This window comes from Rhipicephalus microplus, chromosome 3 (genome assembly GCF_043290135.1).
Source record: "Rhipicephalus microplus isolate Deutch F79 chromosome 3, USDA_Rmic, whole genome shotgun sequence".
Lineage (NCBI taxonomy): Eukaryota > Metazoa > Arthropoda > Arachnida > Ixodida > Ixodidae > Rhipicephalus > Rhipicephalus microplus.
The window spans coordinates 278,208,317-278,227,424 of NC_134702.1; the positions used below are offsets into that span (position 1 = coordinate 278,208,317).

The window sequence follows — 19,108 nt, forward strand, 5'->3', positions numbered from 1 at the left end:
GCCCGGTAGTTCAACTCTTATCTGCTGAGCAACTGCGAGAGCATGACAACGACAAACCACCCGGAAATCATACCATTGAGAATGGACTGAGTATAGTGACACGCAGGGGAATACTAAAAGTCTATGTGCCTTTTGCCCTCCGGTCTTCTCTTCTCCAAAAATCTCATGACGTTTTCGGTCATGTCGGGGTAAAGAAGACGCTGCGGCTTCTCTCTCCACAGTACTATTGGCCCGACATCATCACCGACGTTAGCGAGTACATACGCCACTGCGATACCTGCCAGCGCTGCAAGAAACCGAAGAACAAACGATTTGGTTCCTTGGAGTCTTTGCCACCAGCGGAACAACCGTTTGATCTTCTGGCCATGGACACTATCGGAGGTTTTGGCAACTACGGCTCATCCAAAAGATTCATTCACTTAGCCGTTGATCATGCCACCCGTTATGTCTGGGCTTTCGCACACAAGAATGAGACTTACGAAGCGTACATCTCTTGCCTGAAGAGTATCTTCGCTGCTGGAAAGCCGTGGAAGTTCCTTTCCGACCGTGGCACGGGATTCACTGCCGGCAAATTTAAGCAGTTCCTCAAGCACAACAATATTCATGAGCTTTTAACAAGCTCACAACGCCCGCAGTGTAATGGCCTAAACAAGCGCACTAATCAGACGATCGTTACTCGCCTCCGATGCAAAATCAACGATGAACCCCGAAAACCGTGGCCGCGTCTCCTCTCGGACGTTGTCGACGAGTACAATAGAACACCTCACGAAGTCACAGACTACCCACCCTGCTTTCTTATGTATGGCACACCATCGTATCCCTATCTTCTTCCAGGCGTTACCGAAAATCTGCAGGAAGCTCGTACAAACGCAGTCCGCAATTCAGTAGCATATCACGAGAAAAACAAGATCATATATGACAAGAAGTTCCTTCCATTAGAGCTTCAAGTGGGAGACTTCGTTCTACATGAAACACCCTGGCACCCGAACCGCGGCAAGCTCAGCGCAATCATGGAAGGACACTATACGATCATACGCAAGATTTCGGCAGTTAACTACGAGATCGACCGCAGCGTGGCTCCACTCGGTCGCCAGACTGACATCGTTCATGTCGGGAGACTTGAACGATATCATCCGCCCCTGCACCTACGTCTCTCTCGCGGGAGGGGGGAAGCGTGTGACGAACCACACGAGAACGGTGTGGTGGAATGGTAGACAAGGAGGAAGACGAAGAAAAAATAAATGGGTCATCGTACAGCCATCACGCCTCCTGCGTCATATATATATATATATATATATATATATATATATATATATATATATATATATATATATATATATATATATATATATATATATATATATATATATATATATATATATATATATATATATATATATATATACCCACTCACGAAAGAGTTGTACACCACTGCACTTGTCCACTCTCAAATCAATATATGAATACTTCACCCCCTAGTAATTCATACCAACCTTGTTTAAAGTCACGATGTCTTGTATGTAAACCGATGCGAGAAACCGACAAGGCAACCAGCGCACAATCTAAGTTTTCGATTAACATACGAGGAACCCTAACATGCGATTCCTCTGATGTGGTATACCTACTCGAACGCAACGTGTGCAGTACGCAGTACATCGCACAAACAGAAACACCATTTCGGATTCGTTTCAATAATTACAGCACCCCTGCGAAATCAGCCCCAAGCCTACCTCCATCAAAACGACTCAGCCTTTTCAACGATGCATTCGACAAACTATCAGCAACCCTCTTAGAAACGGGATTTAAATCAAACCGATAACGTGAACAACGAGAGTCATGCCTCATCCACCGATTTAACATCCTCGTCGATCGAGTATTAAATTAGAATCCGGGTACACTTGCAGCAAATAAAGCATTAGAGAACAATAACGGTAATAATGACAATAATAATCGAGTTCACGGCACTGCAGCTGTGACGGGCACTGGACAATTGAAAATACTTCCAAGTGTAACTACGCTTCCTAAGTACAGCTGTCGTCTGTTTCTACCTTACTATCCAATCAATTGTGCCAAACATTACATGTCCAACAGCAACCCTCTGCACAATCAGGAGGCCCCTACTGCGTAATCCAGGAGCGGGCCAGAATTGACATTGCACCCGCTTGCCAGCCTCTGTAGTAATGCACAGCACCCCTCTTTCAACAACGAGACGTCCACGAGGCACTGAGTAGTTAAAGGCCTAAACTCCTTAAAAAAGCTCTTCCCCACATCTAACCGCCGCAGTCATGTGGCGTGGTCTGGTCGAGAACAATACGCTAGTGGAAGGAAGGATATGCAGACCGTGTACATCTTAAAGGGACAGTAAAGTCAGCTATTAAAACGACGTTGATTGTTAAAATGGCGGTCCAGAAACCTCGTGGTGTTACTTTTGTGCCGAGGAAGGGCCTATTTTGAAATAAAATCACGTTTTAGTGGTCCGCATCGGGTAAGTGCACTTAAAATGACCTGCCTCAAGAAGCGGACCGACCAGTCCGTCTCACGTCACTGCTGCCGTGCACAACGTTACCTGGCTTTACTGCGCTAGTAGCAGCAGACCGAAAGCAGTGGGAGCCACAGCAGCAAAAACGGCCATTGATCAATTTCCTTCTTTTGGCTCCGAGATTGCAGACGCTTTTGTTTCCACAGTTGCCCGCTAGATGTCACTACCTGTTCTGTGTAACTGCAGAGAAAAGAATCAGGAGATAGTGGATTGCATGAGTGCGGATATTAAGGAATTTGGTAATGGGGCCGAAATCATCCTTCTAGGGGACATGAATGCCCACATACATGACCTTGACGGATATTCAGACACCAATGGGAAGTTATTACTAGATCTTTGCGAGCAACATAGTCTGGAGATAGTTAACACGGGGCCTAAATGTGACGGCCAGATCACATGGGAAGTCGGAAACAAGCAATCAAGTATTGATTATTGTCTCATGACTGAAGGAATTTACCACAAACTGACAGAAATGAGGATAGACGAGGAGGGCATTAACAGCTTGGGTAGTGATCATAAACGAATAACATTACAAATGGGATACGAAACTGAAAATATGAGCATGGAATCAAAGTCTGGCAGCTCGTATTTAAATGACAAACAAATAATAAATATAGCCGCAAGAGTCGAGGAAGAAGTAGGCGAAATACCAGGCAAGGACTGGGAGTATAGTGAGCTGTTACATCTAATGACGAAGGAGATAGGGAAAGAGAAGAAAACTGTTTGCTGGAAAGGAAAAAGGAAGCCAAAAAGTTGGTGGAACAAGGAAATCCGGGAGGCAATCGAGAAGCGACGCGAAGCCTCACGGGAGCATAGAAAGGCAAAAAAGGAGAAGCGGCCGCAGGACGAAGTCAAAAAAATATGGGAAATATATTTAGAGAAAAAATCCCTTGTACAGAAATTGGTAGAGGCAAAAATTAAAGGTGAAAGTGAACGCTGGATGACAGAGATACACGAAAAAAAGGAGGCCGCGCCTAGGATTTTTTGGAGCCACATAAAGGCGCCAGGTGGGAAGTCTGTCACAACGCAACAACATATTCTAGATGAAGGAGGAAATCAATTGGAAGGGTACGAAGCGCTAGGTTACATCCAAAAGGTAACAGCCGATTCGTTTCAAAAGAGCGTCCAGGGGATCTCCCCGGTGAGTAAAAGTGTGGCGGAGAAAGCAACAGAGGAAGAGCTAGTACTTGATAATTTCAACTGGAAAAAGGCCGAAGGAAAAATTCCAAAGCGCACTGCCGCGGGTTTAGATGGGATTCCCGTTAGCCTCATTAACGAACTAGGACATAACACTAAAGAAGCATTGTTAAAAGCAGTAGAAAAAAGCTTAAAGGACGGACAAATACCGGACAGTTGGCGACAAAGTAGAATGAACTTAATCTATAAAGGCAAGGGAGAAAAGGACAAGATTCGCTCGTATAGACCACTAACCATTACATCGGTACTATACAGGATGGCGATGCAAGCAGTAAAAATGAAAATAGAAACATGGGCCGAACATAACGATATTTTGGGAGAACTTCAGAACGGATTTCGAGTCGACAGGCGGTTAGACGATAACCTGTTTGTTCTCACTCAGTGTATAGAAATATCCAAAATAGAGAATAGGCCCTTGTACGTGGCTTTTCTAGACATCACTGGGGCATACGACAACGTTAATCAGGAAATTTTGTGGGATATATTGAAAGGAATGGGCATGGGCGACGACTGTATACAGCTTTTGAGGGAGATATACCGAGAAAATACAGTTTGCATAGAGTGGGAAGGAATGCGTAGCAAAGAGAACGTTGAGGTTAGCAGGGGTCTGAGACAGGGATGTCCTTTGTCCCCGCTGTTATTCATGCTGTACATGGTGAGTATGGAAAAAGCGCTAGAAGGTATCAACATTGGTTTTAATCTGTCACACAAACAGGGCGGCATGATGATTGAGCAGAAGCTTCCAGGTTTATTTTATGCGGACGATATCGTCTTATTTGCGGACAGTCGAGATGATATACAGCAGCTGGCGAATATATGCGGAAGGGAAGGTGAAGCTCTTGGACTAGGATTCAGTGTAACGAAGTGTGGATTGATGGTATTCAATGATCCCTGTGATCAGACGGTGTCCATACAAGGCCAAGAAATACCGAGGGTAAGTGAATACAAGTACCTTGGAGTATGGGTAAATGAGAGTGATAGATACATGGAGGTACAGGAAAAAGCCTCGGCAGCAAAAGGAAAGAGGAATGCGGCAATAATGAAGCACAGAGCGTTGTGGGGATACAATAGGTATGAGGTGCTTCGAGGTCTGTGGAAGGGTGTAATGGTTCCAGGGCTTACTTTTGGGAACTCAGTGGTGTGCATGAGGGCAGAGGTGCAAGCGGGAATGGATGTAAATCAAAGGACTGTGGGACGCCTCGCGTTGGGTGCTCACGGGAAGACGACAAACGAGGCTGTAAAGGGCGATATGGGGTGGGCAGGTTTTGAGGCGAGGGAAGCGCAGAGCAAAATAAGGTTCGAAGAAAGGCTAAGAAATATGAAGGAGAGTAGATGGGCAGAGAAGGTGTTCCGTTATTTGTATAGGAAGAGCGTGGACACACAGTGGAGAAAAAGAACTAGAAGACTCACTAGTAAGTATACGGCTGGTATTGTAAGCCATATGTCAACAAAGAGCGTTAAGGGAAAAGTCAGGGAGGCGGAGAGGATTTACTGGATGGCAGCTATGGAGAAAAAACCGGCTTTGAGTAACTACCGAAAGGGCAAAAATGAAATAAGGAGGGAGGCATTTTACGATAATTCAAGGGGAAGCGCTTTACTGTTTGAAGCGAGATCGGGTTGCCTTAGAACGCGTAGTTATAAAGCAAGATTCAGTAAAGAAGAAGAACAATGCACATGCTGCGGGAAAGATAAGGAAACGGCGGAGCATGTTCTGATTGTATGTGGAGATATCCACCCAGGTGTACGTTTGGGCACGAGCCTACAGGAAGCCTTGGGTTTTAGGGACAACAATGGAAAGCTGAACACACCCGCGATTGAAATAAGTAAGAGACGGTTAGAGTATTGGTGGCAGAAAATTAGAGAGAAAGGACAAAAATAAATATTGGAAAAATAAAATATGGACAGAGTGCCGTAAATGGCAGAGAACTTAAGCTGAAAATTTACCTTTTTTTCCATTAAGATAGAATTTATCGAAGTAGAGGCATTAGGCCAACATAAAAAGAAAAAAAAAAGGTTTTTTTTTTTTTTGTCGAGCCTGGTGGCATACTTGTCACCACCCCGTTATAAAGGGGACGCTCATAGCATCCATCCATCCATCCAACCACGCGAAATTTGAATTTTTCAACCACTCGCGCAATTCTATAAATTCTGTAAAAAATTTGAGCAGTTATTGAACATACTAGTTGATAAAAACAAAGATATGGTTATATGTGGTGATATTAACATCAACCTTATGGACCCTATCAACCAATCATGTTTCGAGTACTTACGCAAATACCTTAGCTGCGGTCTCTCATCCCTAGTTTCTGTCCCAACTAGATGTTAGATACGTAACCCCAATACTTAAATTGACGATCTGCTTTCTAGCTTACCTGCAGATCTTAGCACAGCTGGAATAGTGGAATATGCCGCTACAGACCATTACCCTACTCTTTTTTGCATAGGTCATTCATCATGTTCTAGGTCAGAAAATAATGTAAGAACAATATTTGACTCCAAGAAATTAATACGTACGATTCGTACGATTGACTGGACTAACGTGCTTGAAGAACAATGCGGCGTTAATACTTTTGAATATCAGAATGCTCAAATTTATGCACAGGTAACACAACCATCACTCGATGGTTTAAATCACCAAGAAAGCCCTGGATCAGTGATTGTTCATTGCGAACAATTAAAAGGAGAGATAATCATCGTAAGAAGAATAAAGCCCAGCCCTTTAATAATGCTTTGCGGTCACGCTTTAGCACGTACTCAAATATTCTAATGTCCACTTTAAAAGATGCCAAGCGTATGTACTAAGAAAATAAAATAAAAAGAAACGGAAGTGACACTAGACGGAACTGGCAGGCAATTAAAGAACTCTTGAACATCAGTACAACCAGAAACCACATATCATGTGTAAACCGCAATACTGCTTTCATTACTGACCCTGAAGATATTGTTAATTCTTTCAGTAATCATTTCAGCCTCACAGACAGTGATCAGCCTAATTCGATGCAACTCACTTTTCCGCGCTGCCGTCAATGTTTCTACTTGATTCCAACGACGCCGGAAGAAGTATGCATTATCATCAACTCTCTTAAATCAACCGGTCCAGGTCTTGATCTTATAGACCCCTCAAGCATTAAACTTGTGTCTAAAGAGATCTCGCCTACGTTAGCACATGTAAAAAACGAATTATTTAGATATCGGATCTTTTCTAATAGACTCAAAACTGGTAAAATAATCCCAGTATTTAAAAAGGTGACCAAAAGTTCACGAGTTATTATCGTCCTATCTGCATTCTACCTTTCCTCGGCATGGTGATAGAGAAATTAATACACAAGCGCCTAAGTAAATACTTGTCCAAGTTTAATCTTTTAACTCATGACCAATTCGGTTTTCCCGAGAATCTGTCTACTGAATTAGCTCTCATCAGTTTTATTGAAAGGGTTAAACTAGCCATCGATCAAGGTCTTTTAGTCGAATCTCGCTTCATTGAATTCACCAAAGCATTTCATTCCATCGATCATCATAATCTTTCAAACAAACCTGAAGTTTATGGCACTTATGGACCACCTTTAGAATTAATTCGTAGTTATTTCGAAAGACAGATCTTACAGAGTCCAAATTCGTGGTGCCCTCTCCTCATCAAAAACTATTCATGTAGATGTTCCGCAAGGATCAATACTTGGACCACTTTTATTCCTAATATTCATCAATAGCTTGCCACAAATAATAACACATGCACATTGTCCAGTTTATGCACATGACACCACCATCTTCGTTTCTGATAACAATCCTGGCTCGTTGCAGAACAAACTGAACGCTGACCTAGCTAGTGTTCATTCATGGTGTGTAAAAACAACCTGATAATTAACCCATCTAAGGCAACATTAATGCTATTCCATTCGTCAAAAAATCTGCTCTTTCATCCTATTCCAGTTTCTTCGAATAATAATGTGATTTCAAGATCCACAACGACAAAATTTCTTGCTGTTGTTCTAGATAATAATCTGAAGTTCCACTACCATACACAATCTCTTAATTAAAAAATCTCATTCGGCATTATAAAAACTCGCTATTTTTTTTTTATCTGGACATTCTCATGCCTTTATACTATGCGTACATACGCAGTCACCTCTCATACTGCCTTTCATCCTGGGGTACATATTACACATCTTCATCATCTACAAATCTTGCAGAAGCAGGCATTACGATTGGTTACATTTCAATATCATACATCTCCCTCTGCTCCCATATTCCGTTGTGTAAATGTTCTACGTTTGCGCATGTTATTCTACCATAAAGTGTCACTACTAATGTTTCGTCTTATCAATATCGATCTCAATATTCCAGGTTTTACTCGCTTCAGCTTCATCAATAACAATAATACAAGATTCTCAAAGCAACTTAATCTACTCCTCCCTAAAGCTAGAACCAATTAAGGGCGATTCACTGCTGCTTTTTTAGGCATTTCGATTCGGAATTCAATGCCGTCGAATTTAAAGTCATCTTCATTATTCTCATTCAAACGTAAACCTAAGGAGCATTTCATTATCACTTTGTTAGACACGTTGAATTCACCAGGTTTTGTCTACCCTACTACTTTGGAATGTGCTGGTGCCACTTCTAAGTGTTTCACTTTTGCCCATTTCGATCTTTGTTCGCATGGGTGTAGCTGTTCGTGCCAGTATTCTTTCTTTGTATTAATTTTTGTGACTTCTTCTATCTCACTTTGTTAAAATATTTTATAATTTCCGTTTGTGATTATCATGGTGAGCTTTTTTATTTTTTGTTATTTGTGAATACTTTACCTTTTATTACCAAAGCTATAGAAATTATATGAAATAAATGACTCACTGTTCACCTAGTTTCCTGTGAACCGCCATTTATGCTTCTTTAGGAGGTCCCCCCGACAGTTTTCTTTCGGGGACCTCTGAAGTTGCACTTCTTGTCCACCTTGTAACTCTCATCAAATAAATTTTATATATATAAATATATATATAACAGAAGAAGTATATGCCTAAGGGCTCATCTTTCCGTGTTTTGACACAATAATAATTAGATCTAACAGACAATAATGCCAAGGAATGTATAGGGGAAGTTATTAGAACAAATGAAATGTAAATAAGAAGAAAGAAAAGTGGGTGAAAAAATGACATTTCAGGTAGGAATGGTTGTGGTTGATGAGGAAGCAAAAGCTACCTGTTTAAACAAATATTTCCAGTCTGTGTTCTTGCCCAAGCTTGACGTTCCTTCAAAACCACACCCAACCACGATTCCGCTGATGCCACCGGTAGAACTGAGTGTCCGTGGCATATGTTCTCTTCTAGAAAACCAAGATGAATCCAAAGCAGTTGGTCCTGATGGCATCTCTCCTCGTATTCTAAAGCGATGTGCACTGCCAATTTCTCTTTACCTCTATATAATTTATTCAAAATCCCTTTCAACGGGAACTCTACCCGAAGATTGGAAAATTTCTCATGTTGTTCCGGTTCATAAGGGTGGCTCAAAAAAAGATGTAACAAATTACCGACCTATTTCATTGACGTCAGTGGCATGCAAAATTTTCGAGCACATTTTATCCAAGCACATATTGACCCATCTTACTGCTAATAATGTATTAATAAATGAGCAGCACGGTTTTCGTAAAGGTTTTTCTTGTACGACGCAACTTGTAGAGTTCTTTCACGAGCTGGCTTCCAACGTTGATGAAGGTGGACAAACAGATTGCGTGTTTTTAGATTTTCGAAAGGCCTTTGACACCGTGTCACACTCCCTTCTCCTGGCTAAATTACAGACTCTAAATTTCGACCCAAATGTGTTCATCTGGATAACCAATTACTTGCTGAACAGGCGTCAATGCGTTCTTTTAAATGGGAAGTGTTCATCCTATGTTAACGTTACATCAGGCGTGCCCCAAGGCTCTGTCCTTGGGCCTCTCTTATTTCTTATTTTTGTAAATGATATTTCTGTGGGTATTTCGTCGCGCATGCGTTTATTTGCCGACGATTGTGTGTTATATCGACAGGTTCAGAACAAAGGTGACTGTGCTTATTTGCAGAACGATTTGGATTGTATTGTACAGTGGTGCCAGAAGTGGCAAATGACGCTAAACCCCAAAAAGTGCGTTCATATGCGAGTTTCCAAAAAAAAGAAACCAATAGTAACGGCGTACACAATAGATACGCATATTGTTATTACCGAACCAACATGCAAATATCTTGGCGTTGTTTTGTCGCATGATTGCTCATGGAATGCCAATGTTGATCACGTTGTTAGCAAAGCGGCAAGGGCTTTAAATTTCATTCAGAGGAACCTAAGATTGGCACCCCGAACATTAAAAAATACGGCCTATCTCACATGTATTAGACCGATTTTGGAATACGCATGTCCTGTGTGGGACCCGATGCAGGCGAACTTGATTGATAAGCTTGAAAAAATACAAAACAGAGCTGCGCGGTTTGTTTTAGGGCGGTACGAGCGGAGAGACAGCTGCAGTGCTATGAAAGCTGAATTGGGTTGGGAATTGCTTTCTTTACGCAGGAAAAAACTGCGTTTGAAGTTTTTCTTTTCTGTTTTTCATGGGCGGACTGGGATTGACCGTCATAACTATTTCAGTGAACCCAGCTACATATCTAGTCGACATGACCACCGACGCAAAGTGAAAGAGTATCGAGCAAGAACGACCATGTTTTATAATTCCTTTTTTGTGATGACCATTAGAGATTGGAACCAGCTGCAAGACGAGCAAGTGTGCTGTATAAACGAAGAATTGTTTTATTCCAGTCTGTAACCCCCCTGCTGTAACGCCTTTTTGAGCAAAGCGGGGTACTCACTGAATAAAGAATAAAGAATAAAGAATGCCATTTATGCCAGGTAGGAATTCCAGGTTGGAATGCCAAAAAACCAGGTAGGAGCGTAGGCTAGGCCTACGCTTCTACCTGGTTCTGGCTGTCTGGCTGTCTCATATATATATATATATATATATATATATATATATATATATATGTGTGTGTGTGTGTGTGTGTGTGTGTGCGTGTGTGTGTGTGTGTGCGTGCGTGCGATGAAACGCAAAGTTTGAACGTCTCATTTTGCCACGCCTGGCCCTGTCTTTAGCACAAATATAACTAATAATTTTAAGAGCTCTGCAGAGATCACTACTACCAAAAACATGAGTACCAGTGCTTTACAAAGGATGAAGAAGTGGTGCAGCTGACCTGCCAAAGGTGAAGTGTGGCGAGCACCACCTTAAAAAATGAAAGGCCGGGGGCCTTCTTGACTTCAAGCCTATTGAGAAGCAACTCGACAAAATTTGTAGCTGTTCCAGCCAGAGAAGGTGATCTTACACACTGCCACATCGGGTTGTTGAACGAATGTGTTTCTATTTTGGTATCATCAATCGATAACCCCAACCCAAATATTTTCATGTATACACTGGTCGCGTTCAACATACAAAACGGCAAGTCCCATTATGGCAACACTTATCGGTAAAAGAGTTCACACACTGTACTCATTAGCCCTGCAGTGTCTGCGAGCCCATAGCATTCGCTTTCTGGGCGGACTCGCTCTCTGGATTTCGTGCTGACCAGTTGTGCCCCCGAGATGTCCGACGACAGCGCAGCTATGACCGACTAAGCTCGCCCTACGCCATCTCCTGATCCCGGCAAGAGCTCTCGCCGAGTGGTGCCCCGTCCTCGGACTCCGGCGACCATGTCCATCTTTCCTATCTTCTCCTTACTTCCGAGTGTCACTGCCCCTGCGCCTCGCTCTCTCCTACCGCTCTCTCTATCTCTATACCTTTTAATCCTATACTTTTAATCCCTCCTTATCCCCCCCCGCTCGTGAGCTACTGTTGAGGTGTCCTCCCCTCCTGAGAGACAGTTACGGGTCTCACTTTTCTCTTCTTTTGATTTAAAAATCCCCCCCCCCTCCGAGCCCCTAGCTACAGGTGTTTTTCGCAAAAAAAAAATAGTCACCCACGTCGTCCATGACACACGACTGGATCCTGTTGAAGAAAGGGTAGGCGTTGAAAAAGCACCGGTAAGGACCCGCTACAGAACTGTAGTCAAGGAAAAATGCCACAAAAGAAGAAAAGATCCCTAAATTTATTTAGTTATCTTAAAACTGTCTCCATTTTTTATATTTTTGGCGCCAAATATAACGCTTTCTGAGAGTTCGTAAACACTTTTCCAATTGGCATCAAAGAGCAAGTTGTATCTAAACATCCACAAGTGGGGACAATACTTATTCTGGAACGGTGGTCAATGTAACCAACGCATTCACTTGAAAAGTCAACACGAAGTATTACTTAACCTTTCGATACATCTCCACGTGACTTCTGTGAAAAAAACAGTGGTGATTGCACGTAATCCAGTGATGTGCACGTGCATTTTTTTATCAGTTCGCATTAAATACAACCTCTGTCCGTAGCGTTTCCAGACTTATTTATTTTCTACTGACGAAGTGACTCCCAAAAATAAATCTTGGCGCTAGGGCGCCTCGAAGTGCATGCCCCCACATAAAGGCCCACTAAAAACAACACGGTTTTTCGCGTGTTTCAAGGCACCAACTCTGAATCCCGAAAACATCCTCTTACCACCACACGGCGCTTAGTAAGCGAGAAAACGCGCGAAAAGAAAATGCTGGTGGTGACACCACCGCAACACACCTACTACTTAGATATTGCAAATTCAATGTGACACCACCTTGAAATTCCCGCACCGTGACGTAAAAATTTTTTAATAGCCTTAGCATACGAAGTTTCAGATAATTTGATTGAGCGAATGCCACAAAAGTACCAAAAATACGTTTTGAAAGTTCTGACGTCTAGCGAAGAGATTCTGGCGCGAAATTTAAAAATGAAACTTCCGGCTTGACATTATCCGTTAATGATTATTATCCGCAAAGTTTTGAGAGTGAAACATATGACATCAGAGATCTTATAGTGTAGTTTGTCAAACTAATTCATGGTTTGACAAACTATTCTTACTCTTTAGTGTCCCTTCCACGTGGAGCCCCTCTTTGAAGGGATCGTCGCCGCCAAAAGCGGTTCTCTGAAAGCGCCGACGCCGTTTTTTTCTGTTTTTTTTTTTTTGCTTCTCGCTAGACACGTAAAGCAGCATTTGTCACGTAGTCTTTCTGCAGAATGCCTGGGTGCTACGTTTCGCAATCCACTAACAACGCTGAAATGGCTGAAGAGTGTTGCCGCTACCTAAACAACGATAAAGGCGCCTTCTGTGCACTGTCAAAATGAAACGGGACGTGGCGGCCGGCGGACTTGTTCAACACCTCGGTGTTGACTTGTTCTTGTTCCCCTGTTGTCCGTAGCGCATACCCACTATGGGGGATTGGCCAAAAAATAAGAGGTCTATTCTTGCCTATGCAGTGTAAGAGTGCATCTTGGCAGCTGTACGTAATCTATTAGCTGACACACCAGCGTCAGCCCACACGCGGCTTTCATATTGCCACAAGGCAGTAGTGGGATTGGGGCATAAAGCGGTAGAGGGTCCTTGGCTAAAAGGGAAGACTACGAAGTGGATAGAGACTGGTTCCAGCCCGCCAGTGCGCCAGGCATTGTGATCGCGTGTAATCGTTGTAAATATCTGTAAATATACGTTTTCTTGTAAGATTATTGGTGGAGGTGCTGGGTACGCCTACCTGGCTTTTCCGGCAAACCAACACGGAACTTCGGAGTGGTCGCCACCTTCATTTTTCTGCAATGGCTCAACAGGCCCACCCACAAGAGCAACAGCAGCCGCAGCAGCTGCAGCAGCGGCAGCAGCAGCAGCAGCAGCCGCAGCAGCAGCAGCAGCAGCACCAGCAACAGCACCAGCACCAGCAGCACCAGCACCAGAAGCAGCAGCTGCCTCCTCTGATTCTCCTGCCTCCACGAGACCCCGGAACCTTCTCGGGCACAGGCAAGGACAAGGTGAATGTTGAAGATTGGGTCGCTTTGTACGAGCGCGTGAGCGAATACTATAGGTGGGACCCTACGTTGATGCTGGCCAACGTTGTATTTTACTTGCGGGATACGGCGCTCACCTGGTATGAGACGCATGAGTCGGAGTTGACCAGCTGGGACGTTTGCAAACTGAAGCTTTTCGAGTTATTCAGCAGGCCATTTGGGCGACAGCAGGCCGCGAGGAAAGACCTGGAATGTCGCGTGCAGACATCGACAGAATCGTATGTATCTTACATACAGGACGTATTGGGCCTCTGTCGAAAGGTGGACGAGAACATGAGCGAAACTGACAAAATCGCTCACATATTGAAGGGAATTGCCGATGACGCGTTCAATCTGTTGATCGTTAAAGATTGCGCCACCGTCGACGCGGTTGTGAAGAGTGTCAGCGCTTCGAGCACGCCAAGAACCGTCGCATAACCCGCCAGTTTGCGCGTCTGCCTAATACTGCAGCCACTTCGACCTGTGAAGACAGCCCCAAGTTCACGCAAGCTACATCGTCCGAAAATGTCACCCGAATCGTTCGTCGCGAACTCGAAGCAATGGCTCCTGCAGCCATCGCCTCTGACGGTCCTCAAGACAACGCATCCACCGTCTCCCTCATCCAAGCCGTCGTTCGCCAAGAAATAGCAAATCTCGGCATCACACCTGTTTGCGCTGTTCGCACCACCGAGAGCTCGGCTTCTGTTAACCAGATTCCGGTGTACCCTTCACGCTACCCTTCCCGCTACCGGAACCCTGCTGAATGGAGAACGTCGGATGATAGACCAATCTGCTTTCACTGCTCTCGCGCCGGCCACATTGCACGCTACTGTCGCAATCGTTGGTCATCCAATTCATCTTGGAACACTGGGACATGGCGTCGCTTTGAAGGCAGTTCTCGCCGCTTTTCTACTCCGTACGATCCACAGCCTGCTCCTACTAACGTTCAGGGCCGAAGGTTCAGCCGGTCGCCATCAACCCAAGGCCGCCGATCTCTCTCGCCGATGATTTCTCGATCCAGGTCCCCTGCACGACCTGGGCCCTCAACCTCGGGAAACTAGACCATGCAGCTCCCGGAGGTGACGCTGCATTAACGACCCATTCTGCAAATCCTCTGTTGACGATTCGTACACGCCGCAATATTTTGGACCTTTTGGTGGATGACGTTACCGTTACAGCCCTGATAGACACTGGTGCACAAATTTCAGTCATGAGCGCTGCTCTCTGTACTAAACTGCGAAAAGTGATCACGCCTCCTATTAAGTGTGCAGTAATGCTTGCCGATGGGAGCACATCTGCCGTTCTCGGCGTGTGTACCTCTCGCGTATGTATTGCTGGGCGCCAGACCGTCGTATTGTTCACCGTGCTTGAGCAGTGCCCACATGACGTGATTCTTGGCCTCGACTTTCTCTCTGCGCACTCCGCCCTTATCGACTGCTCGACAGGTCTTCTTCAGTTGGAACTGCCTTTTGACGCCGCTGTTGCCCATGACGCTCAAAGTCGCCTTTGTGCCACCGAGTTCCTGCACCTTCCGCCGCAAGCCGCGACTTACGTGCAGCTCGTGTGTGATCCGCCTGTGCGCGATGGTGAATATGTCGTTTCACCTATTACCGACGTTGTGCTAAAGCACTCCATTGCTGTCCCGCACACCGTGGTGAGAGTATGCCACAATCAGACCCATCTTTCTCTTTTGAACTTTGGTTTCTCCACGCATGTACTGCCTGCTGGTATTAAACTAGGCGTGATGTCGTCGCTGCAAGAGTGTGATATTTCTGAACTGTCGGCTCAGCAACCTACTCCGCATGTCAACTTGCTCACTGCGCCCAACCTGTCAAGCATTGACATTGCCAAAATGATAGCGCCAGATCTTTCGCCCTCCGAAGCACAAGACCTCCACCGTCTGTTGACATCCTATGCGGACATATTCGATCTTGACAACCGCCCTTTAGGCCAGACATCAGTTGTGACCCATCACATCAACACCGGCGATGCCAACCCAATTCATCGCCGCCCTTACCGCGTCTCCGCCGCCGAACGCTCTGTCATCCAGAAAGAGGTCGAGAAAATGCTCGCCAAAGGCGTCGTCGAACACTCATCTAGTCCATGGGCATCCCCGGTAGTGCTTGTCAAGAAGAAGGACAACACATGGCGGTTTTGCGTCGACTATAGACATCTCAACAAGGTCACTAAGAAGGACGTTTACCCTTTACCAAGAATAGATGACGCCCTTGACTGCCTTCATGGCGCAAAGTTTTTCTCGTCCATTGACCTTCGATCTGGTTATTGGCAGATCGCTGTTGACCCACGGGACCGAGAAAAAACAGCATTTGTAACCCCCGATGGGTTATATCAATTTAAAGTAATGCCGTTTGGGCTTTGTAATGCACCGGCCACCTTTGAGCGCAAAATGGACTCCCTTCTGCGCGGCTTCAAATGGTCCACTTGCTTATGCTACTTGGATGATATAATTGTTTTTTCACCGACGTTCGCAAGCCATCTAGAGCGACTGTCCAGTATTCTCCAAGTATTTCGCAACGCTGGTCTCCAGCTGAACTCTTCCAAATGCCGTTTCGGCCGTCGCGAAATAACTGTACTTGGTCACCTCGTTAACGCATCTGGGGTACAGCCCGATCCGGACAAAATTCGCGCATTGACTCAATTTCCCGTGCCCTCTTCTCATAAGGATGTCCGGAGCTTCCTTGGTTTGTGCTCCTATTTTCGCCGCTTCATCCGAAATTTCGCCGATATTGCGCGGCCTCTCACCGAGCTTCTTAAAAAAGACGTCCCATTTACTTGGAATTCGCCTCAGAGTGCTGCATTTTCGGCGCTCATTGCAGCCCTCACGACTACGCCAATATTAGCCCACTTCGATCAGACTGCCCCGACAGAAGTTCGTACGGACGCGAGTGGCCACGGAATTGGTGCTGTTTTAGCTCAGCGTCAGCATGGACGTGACTGTGTCATCGCCTACGCCAGCCGCCTTTTATCCCCTGCCGAGAGGAATTATTCAATCACCGAAAGAGAGTGTCTTGCTCTTGTTTGGGCTGTCGCTAAATTTCGCCCGTACCTCTTCGGCCGCAGTTTTACTGTTGTCACTGATCACCATGCACTGTGCTGGCTTTCCTCGCTAAAGGATCCCACGGGACGTCTCGGTCGTTGGTCTCTACGCCTCCAAGAATACACCTTCTCGGTCGTGTATAAATCTGGCCACCTCCATCAAGACGCCGACTGCCTGTCACGGTATCCAGTGGATCCACCAGACGCCACAGAGAGAGCTACGGAGGCTTGCGTCTTATCAATATCAGACTTTCTTGATATCGCTTCTGAGCAACGCCGCGACCCGGATTTACTTCCCATCATAGAAAGCCTGAGTTCCGCTACTCCACCCACTTCTCTGAACTTGTATTTCCTTCAAGAAGGAGTTCTCTACCGCCACAACATGCGCCCTAACGGCCCTGACCGCCTTCTCGTCGTGCCTTCCCATTTGCGTGTAGATGTTCTCCGACAGCTTCACGATGAACCTGCCGCTGGTCACCTGGGAGTCACTCGCACTTATGATCGCGTCCGGCGCCGTTTTTTCTGGCCACGCCTATATCGCTCGGTGCAAAAGTATGTTGCCAGCTGCGACCTTTGTCAACGTCGAAAACGACCAACATCGCTTCCAGCTGGCCTTCTTAACCCTATTGAGATCCCTGCTGAACCATTCTACCGCGTAGGGCTCGACCTTCTCGGGCCATTTCCCACTTCTGCATCCGGGAACAAATGGGTTGCCGTGGCGACCGACTACGCGACACGTTATGCGATCACCCGCGCTCTTCGAACCAGCTGCGCTACCGATGTCGCCGACTTTCTGCTACATGACATCATATTGCATCACGGCGCTCCTCGACAGCTCGTTACTGACCAAGGCCGATACTTTTTATCTCGCGTCGTCCAGGATATCGTACGTTCCTGTTCCACGAACCACAAGTTCACAACGGCATACCATCCACAAACTGATGGACTTACAGAACGCCTGAATCGCACTATCACGGACTGTCAATGTATCACTGTCAATGTATGTTTCTCCAGACCACCGTGACTGGGACGCAACGTTACCCTACGTCACCTTCGCTTACAACTCCTCCAGACATGACACCGCAGGCTATTCCCCGTTCTACCTTCTTTATGGACGGGAACCCTCTCTGCCTCTTGATACACTCCTTCCCGCTGGTTCAAGCTCCCCTGTCACATACGTCCGCGATGCCATAGAGCGAGCCGACGCAGCACGACAGATTGCCCGAGAACGACTCATGCTTTCTCAAGCCTCTCAGAAAGATCGATACGATCGTCACCACCGTGAAGTTTCGTATGCACCAGGTTCTCTCGTACTCTTGTAGACCCCATGTCGTCACATCAGCCTCTCCGAAAAACTTTTATTTCGCTATGACGGACCATACAAAGTCCTTCGCAAGATCAGCAACCTCACCTACGAGATACAGCGAGTCGTCGACGAAGCGCACTCAATGCCACCACCATCCACTGTTGTGCACGTCGTAAGACTGAAGCCTTATGTGTCACCCAACACTCCCCTTTCGTGACAAGCGCCGGGTCGGCGCTTTAACGCCGCGGGGTAGTGCCACAAGGCAGTAGTGGGATTGGGGCATAAAGCGGTAGAGGGTCCCTGGCTAAAAGGGAAGACTACGAAGTGGATAGAGACTGGTTCCAGCCCGCCAGTGCGCCAGGCATTGTGATCGCGTGTAATCGTTGTAAATATCTGTAAATATACGTTTTCTTGTAAGAATATGTTTGATCCCTGCATGTGAATGTAGCCTCGTAAGGATGGGATTAACATCGAAGATCCAGTGTACTTACAGATCCTTAATTTTTTTTACCTGCTAATATAAACTGAGGCACGTGCTTAGAAAGCACGTGCTTATTTGTACCAGTCCTTATTAGAACTGAAGGCTTCACCGTCAGCGTTTGCACATACTTAGCACTGTGAATGTTAAATTTGAGCGCATCAAACAATTTCCGAAGTTTTATGTGTTTGCATTTCTCCCCATTGTTTCAAGTTAAGACCTCTCATACGTATTGTCGTGCATGAAAATTAATACGCTATTCAAGACACTTCTTGTACCGTATAATGTATGTAACTAAATCCGCATGTCCACGTGTTACGAAAAACATAGCACGGCATCGTTATCACGCTATCGGTGTTAACAAAGAGCTGACAGCAGAAATGTGCTACTTACGCTTGTTTAGCCCTTGGATTATCCATTGGATTGCAGTACTTGTATATGATGAATATATGACAAAAACCCCGCCGCAGTGGTCTAGTGGCTAAGGTACTCAGCTGCTGACCCACAGGTCACGCGATCGAATGCCGGCTGCGGCGGCTGCATTTCCGATGGAGGCGCATGTTTAGGCCCATGTTCTTAGATTTGGGTGCACGTTAAAGA

The 19,108-nt window shown here is 45.5% G+C and overlaps 1 protein-coding gene across 1 annotated transcript in view; it reads right to left on the reverse strand.

The window, feature by feature from the left end:
- Window positions 1–19,108, reverse strand: part of LOC142804282 (putative ATP-dependent DNA helicase HFM1) — a 218,569-nt gene that overhangs the window by 158,390 nt on the left and 41,071 nt on the right. The window contains exon 2 of the mRNA XM_075891030.1: window positions 11,705–11,775. Coding sequence (XP_075747145.1) covers window positions 11,705–11,775 — 71 coding nt within the window. The remainder of the gene's footprint in view (window positions 1–11,704; window positions 11,776–19,108) is intronic.